At 36.4% G+C, this 6,703-nt stretch overlaps 1 protein-coding gene across 1 annotated transcript; it reads right to left on the reverse strand.

Annotated features, from left to right (window-relative positions):
- Positions 1-1,582: 1,582 nt before the first annotated feature.
- On the reverse strand, positions 1,583-6,270 carry LOC113010784 (chemokine XC receptor 1-like). The gene is made up of 2 exons (XM_026149993.1): positions 6,192-6,270; positions 1,583-2,834 (listed from the first exon to the last, which is right to left on the reverse strand). Exon 2 carries the CDS (start codon positions 2,820-2,822, stop codon positions 1,779-1,781), a length of 1,044 nt encoding a protein of 347 aa, XP_026005778.1. The 5' UTR covers positions 2,823-2,834; positions 6,192-6,270; the 3' UTR covers positions 1,583-1,778.
- Positions 6,271-6,703: the final 433 nt, after the last annotated feature.

The raw sequence follows: 6,703 nt of genomic DNA on the forward strand, positions 1-6,703 counted from the left end.
CAGCCACACAATCACAAATATGTACACATAAGAAAACACACATGCACAGAGAGACACACACACAAGATCCAATTCAGTCAACCAGTCTAAATATATTGAATTTGAATCTTAGAATGAGATCATCCCATTAAAAGCCTTTCTCTCTCTCTCTTTCTCTCTCTCTCTCTCTCTCTCTGTCACACACACACACACACACACACACACACACACACACACACACACACACACACACACACACACACACACACAGGGAGAGAAAAGTAAGTTTCTAGGTCAGCCTGGGAGCTGGTGAATTTGAATCCACCAATCAGAGAGGCTGTGCACTTTTCCCCACCAAAACAGGTGCATCTGTTTACACACGCAGCAGCACAGAGAGACACAGGATTTTTGCAGTCTATTTCTCATAGTGACGACTCCCCTCAAACAAATGACCGTAATTTCCTAACCGTAGGAGCTAGAACGGTCATTCTTACACCGTTTTGTTCAGAAGAGATGGGGGAATCTTCAAGTGTTGACAATTTAATATTAAAATATGAATTTTTAGAGATATATGACATGGATGACTTGTTGACTTAGAAGCCACGAATTCCCCAATATGCAAATTTGAATGCCTGAGACCACATATGTGATTGGCTGGCTGGGAAGCCGTGCAGGCCCTGATTTGTGGATTTGAATTCCTCAGCCCTCAGATATGATTGGCTGGCTTAGAAGCCACGAAGGCCCCAATATGCACCGAGAGCTAAGTGACATATATGTATATATATATCTGTAATACCATGTACAGCATAATCAGCAGATCTAAACACAAATGAAATTGCTACAGCAACAAAAGGTTCTTTGATCATAGAAGAGTTTGGTCAGAAACTATAACCACAGATAAGTACATGAAGCAAACTTGATTAAACATAACATATTACAACATATTACAAAATATTACAACATATTGCACACCATCGATGTTAAACAGAAGTTTCCCACTTTTCTATTCTTCTTGTTTCAGTTGCACCTTTCCAGTAAATTACACGACTGCACTCTGACCCCAGAACAACTTGAAGTCTTTATGATCCAATCATCTGAATGAGGCTGTTTGAGTTACGATCATAGGTTTGGCAGGATGAACAGCTCTATAATATTTTACTCAGACTTTGCATTAAAAAGTCAGTTTCTGTTATTAGTAACTGCCAGTCATTTCAATTTGTGCTTCTTTTTTTTTTATACCATTATCTGTAAACTCCAGAAACATAAGTCTTAATCCCAGATATCTCAAAAAGTTTCTGAGACAATCAAACCAGCTCTTCTGGTTTGAAATCATATAGACCACACTCCATTATGATGTTTATGATGACAATAAACCTCTTGAATATGTGTGCATACTTTGATCACTGATGGCTAAAGACATGAGGAAACCAAATGCAGTTTCACAAAGAAGTAGCAGGTTATGTTGCTCAGTCTATTTTTGGCATTTTATTTTTTATTTAATGTTATTTAGTGAATGTTAATATAAACATATTTGACTGAATAATAAATGGCAAGCAATAATCTGATGAAAATAAGCCGTTATGCTGCATTGATATAGGTTACTGATCAGTAATTTTAAAGAAGAGTCAGAAAATGGTTGTAAAAAGCACCAACATTGGGGGAAATCATTTTGGAAAAACATATTGGCAGTTCATTCCCAAGTGAACCCAGATTCAAAAGAACAATGAAATCCGTTTGAGACATTTTGAGAATCAACTATGTTAATGAACAAGATGTATTAGTTCTGTTTTTTTACAATATCAAGGTGCCTGTGACAACTCTTCACCACTTGTTATCGATATTATTGTGTGCCGGTTTTTACTGTTGCGAAAGCTGTTATTGTTTTTTTTGCGGCCCAAGCTCTTTAGCATTTTCTTCAAATGGGTTTTGAATTTAACCCCCACAAACACATAAAACACGGGGTTAAGGCAGCATTGTGAAAAGGCAAAAAGTCGAGTAATCTCAAGCGCATAATCCAGATTTTTGCTATATTGACAATCTTCCCCTAATGAGTCACTTTCTCTGGGCCAGTAGGAAAAGGACTGCAGAAATATCACTAAATTGTAAGGTACCCATCCAACAAGGAAAACAACCATGAGAATAAAAATTAGTTTCAAAGTTTTGTTTCGTCTTCTTTGCACAGGATGAAGCAACCTGCACATGATATGAGTGTAGCAAAACATGAATACCACTGAGGTAATTAGAAAGAGGATGTTTTGCTGGTAGATTCCCCACAAGCTCCAATAAGAATCTGCATATACACAGTACTTTGACTCTGCAACTTTGGTGGAAGCAAAAGCTAGACTGGAAACCAGGATGCTAACGACCCAAATGATCGCAGATGCTACAATACTGTAATACCCTGTGGTGGAAACAATGTCAGACAGAGGATTTATAACAGCTATATAGCGGTGAGCAGTCATCAGGATGAGGAGGATACCGCTGCTGTAGAATCCAAGGCAGAAGATAAAGTTCACTATTTTGCATGCATGCTCCCCTAAGGTCCATCCGTGCATGTTGTAGTAGGCCCAGAAGGGCAGAGAAGCTGTGAAGAAGAGATCTGATACAGCCAGATTCAGGATGAAGGTGTTGGTGAGGGATTTCAAATTCTCAAACTTGACCAGCACCACGAGGACCAGGATGTTGCCAAAGATGCTGAGAATCACCACAATGGAGAAAAAGACTGGAGTGAAGATCGCTCCAAATTGGATGACACCTGTTTTGTTGCAGAGTTCATCGTAGTCATAATCATAGGGGTACGAGGTTGAGTCAAGGCTGGTGCTGATAGTATCTACGTAATCCATTGTATCCACTTTCTTCCAGCATAAAGGGAAATTTAAAAAAGACTGTTAGACAGGTATATCAAGTAGGTCAAATTTCACAGTCTTACTTAAGGACTTATAATATTATAAACCTTTGTTAGACAAGGCTATCTAACAAATATTAGCTAATGGTCAGTGACTCTGTATTTGGATGCATATCTCACTTTTCTCACTTACTCTCTATTATAATATTTAACCAAGAATACATTTTAAAAGTTATTTATATTTATGGACTTAAAAATGTATTTATGTAGTATATTCTATGCACTGATTTGTGTTTTTTGACAGGATTTTATCAACGAAAACATCAAAGAAGAAATGCAGCAAACCTAGAAGCTAGCAAATAAAAACTAATCAAGGACTGTTTGTGACTGAGCCACTTTTGTGTATATTTAGTCATTGCAGTGGGTACAAACTGGCTTGGAGAAACATTGCAGGTTGAGAAGGTACAGCACATTGTGAATTGCCTGACCAAACAGTCTGGTAGAGAACCTTAGAGAAGATGAAGGGCTCAAAGCTTTAAACATAAACCAAAACTTACTTTACCTTTTCACCCTGACTTTTAACTGAGTATGCACTATGGAGAGCGATTAGAAAGCAAAAGAAAATAATATAGTATGTGTAGATTATATTATTTAAGTTTATTTTCTATATTTTAGCTCATACTTTTAGCTGTTTTGCTATTTCTTATTTTTACTAAGTATATTTTTCAGTTTTCTTATCAGATTATTAGGCATACACACAAAAGGTGATTTTGTTTAAAGTTTGATTGACTAATTGGTCATTAGAGATGCACTAATCGACCAGTCAGGAAGAGGAGCCATCTGATTGCCAGAGTTCTCTGTCCTGAGCAGTAAGTCAGCCTCCCATATGTCTGACTGTGAACTTCATTCCAAGTGTCATTCAATTGTGCACAGATACTCACAGGTGCATACTAATGTGTCGTTACCATGGAAGCTCTTCACTGTGAGTGAAGACACAAAGTTGAATTTTGTTTGTTCATGCCATCAAGTACAGGTTTTAGAAATAAAACTGGAACATGAAAAATTGGTACTGAGAGACACTTACCAAAAATTGGAAATTGGAATTGACTAAGAAAATCAATGCATCTTTAATGTTGATCAATATGTAAATGTTGGAATATTGCAAGTAATCGGGATTGGTGGCCTGTTCTTTAAAGCATCAGTAATTTCATGTTTTATGAAAGCCTTGTGATACAAGGCTTATGTTAACACAAGAAGTATCATGTAGAAAATGAAATAAATCATATCAGAATCGGGGTGTAAAGTTAGTAAATCTAAGTAAATATTACCTTACCACACAGAATAAAGATAAGCTACTCCAAGAAGTTTTGTAATTTGAGAAAAAGGAAATTGTTTTGTGTTGCTAGTATAATTTGCTTGAGAACTTTTTTGCAAAAATCCATTCTAAGTAATAAGTAGGATTTTTTTTGAAAACATTCTAATTAAAACGTAGAGTTCTAGATTTATTTATGTCAATGCAACTCAGTTTGTTCATACCTGGCAGAAATATATAGAAATACTATGATTAAGCATAAATACTACATTTAGTAAAATACTATGTTTTAGCACAAATAATAAAAAGAGAAAACTATAATTTAGCAGAAATACTAATATTAAGCACAAATCCTATAAAAAACAGAAATACTATAATTTAGAACAAATTAGTATAAAAAGCAGAAATACTATAATTTAGCAAGAAATACTATGTTAGCAAATTATAAAAGCAGAAATACTATAATTTAGCAGAATACTATGTTAGCACAAATCCTATAAAAAGCAGAAATACTATAATTTAGCAGAAATACTATTTAGGCAAAATCCTATAAAAGCAGAAATATTATTTAGCAGAATACTGTATTTAGCACAAGTACCGAAAAGTACCAGAAATACTATGATTTAGCAGAATAGTAATACTTATTGAAACACAAATGCACAGAGGGACACACAAACACAGGCTCTAATCCAGTCAACCAGTCTAACTATTTTCAATTTAAATCCTACAATGACATGCTGCAAAATAGGGCAGGGTCCTCTCTCTCCCACTAAACACCACACACACACACACACACACACACACACACACACACACACACACACACACACACACAGGAGAGAGAGAGCAGCAGCCAAATTTAATCCACCAATCAGAGGGGCTGTTTACGTTTTCCCGCCAAAACAGGTGCATCTTTTTACAACCAGCAGCACAGAGAGGCAAGAGTTATTGCAGTATTTCCATAGTGAGGACTCCCCTCAAACAAATGACCATAATTTCCTAACCTAGGGGCTAGAGCGGTCATTCTTACACTGTTTTTGTTCAGAAGAGATGGGGGAATCTTCAGTGTTAACAATTTATCATTAAAATTGAATTTTTAGAGATATATGACATGGATGACTTGTTGACTTGAAGCCACGAATTCCCCAATATGCAAATTTGAATCCTGGAGCCACATAATGATTGGCTGGCTGGGAAGCCTGTGCAGGCCCTGATTTGTGGATTTGAATTCCTCAGCCTCAGATATGATTGGCTGGCTTAGAAGCCATGAAGGCCCCAATATGCAAATTTGAATGCCTCAGGACACATATATGATTGGCTGGGAAGCCGTGCAGGCCTGCTTTGAAAATTTGAATTTCTCAGTCCTCACAGAGGATTGGCTGCCTGGGGACCTGGCAGAAATATATAGAATACTATGATTAAGCATAAATACTACATTAGTAGAAATACTATGTTTTAGCACAAAATACTATAAAAAGCAGAAATACTATATTTAGCAGAAATACTATATTAAGCACAAATCCTATAAAAGCAGAAATAGGATGATTAAGCATAAACACTACATTTAGTAGAAATACTATGTTTGAGCAAAAATCTATAAAAAGCAAAATACTATATTAGGCACAAATCCCATAAAAAGCAAGAAATAGTATGATTAAGCATAAATACTACATTTAGTAGAAATACTATGTTTTAGCACAAATAGTATAAAAAGAGAATATTGAATATAAGATAGCATTAATGGTCATAAAAGGGGGGAAAGCCACAAAAAGGCTACATACATTCATTGTGTGCAGTGCACAAAGTGCTGTTGTGTGTCATTGTTTTCAATTTTCTCCATAGTTTCCTTAATCAGTGTCCAGGTTTTCACTAAATCAAATGCACAAATTAATCAAAATGTGTGCACAAATCTGCAATAGCAGTCACGCCTGAAAAATGTTCCCACTCTGTAAACATTGATTGAACCTGTACACACTCTAAACTTTAACGTCACTTTCAGCAAAGGTCAACCTTAGACTTTGACTGAAATGAAAGAAAATCAAAACTATACTGTACCTGCACAAAGGGGGTCTGCACACCAGGGTCCTCAGCAAGGTTGTTAGCGAAAGGTTGGTGAGAGTGGTTTTGAATATCACAAAGGTGAACAGAAACTACGCATTTTTTTCAGTTCATCCAATAAGCAGTGATTGTGGGACTTGTGTTTCACATGTGATGAAAACATGTTCCCTGTAACTGAAAACACTTAGTGGTGTGTACAGGTTTCATTTGTAAATCTGTGTTCTACCTGTAACTGTTTATTGAGAAACTTTCATTACTGCAGATAAACCAAAGACAATGAAAAGAGCCGATAGGGAAGAGATATCAAATCAGTTTTCCAATGCATCAAAGGTAGTCCTTTTACAATAAATAGACATTCAGGAAGTGCTGTTGCCTTAGCCGGATGATTCTAAATTGCCCATGTAAGAATAGTGAGAATGAGAATGTGAATGTTTGTCTGTCTGTCTGTTAGCCCTGCGTGAGACTGGCGACCTGTCCAGGGTGTAGCCTCCCTGTCCTCCTACTGTAGC

This window comes from Astatotilapia calliptera, chromosome 18, assembly GCF_900246225.1.
Source record: "Astatotilapia calliptera chromosome 18, fAstCal1.2, whole genome shotgun sequence".
Lineage (NCBI taxonomy): Eukaryota > Metazoa > Chordata > Actinopteri > Cichliformes > Cichlidae > Astatotilapia > Astatotilapia calliptera.

What these genes read in the sequence shown, in the direction of transcription:
- LOC113010784 (XM_026149993.1), bottom strand. Translation starts at nt 2,822, where the DNA reads ATGGATTACGTAGATACTATCAGCACCAGCCTTGACTCAACCTCGTAC.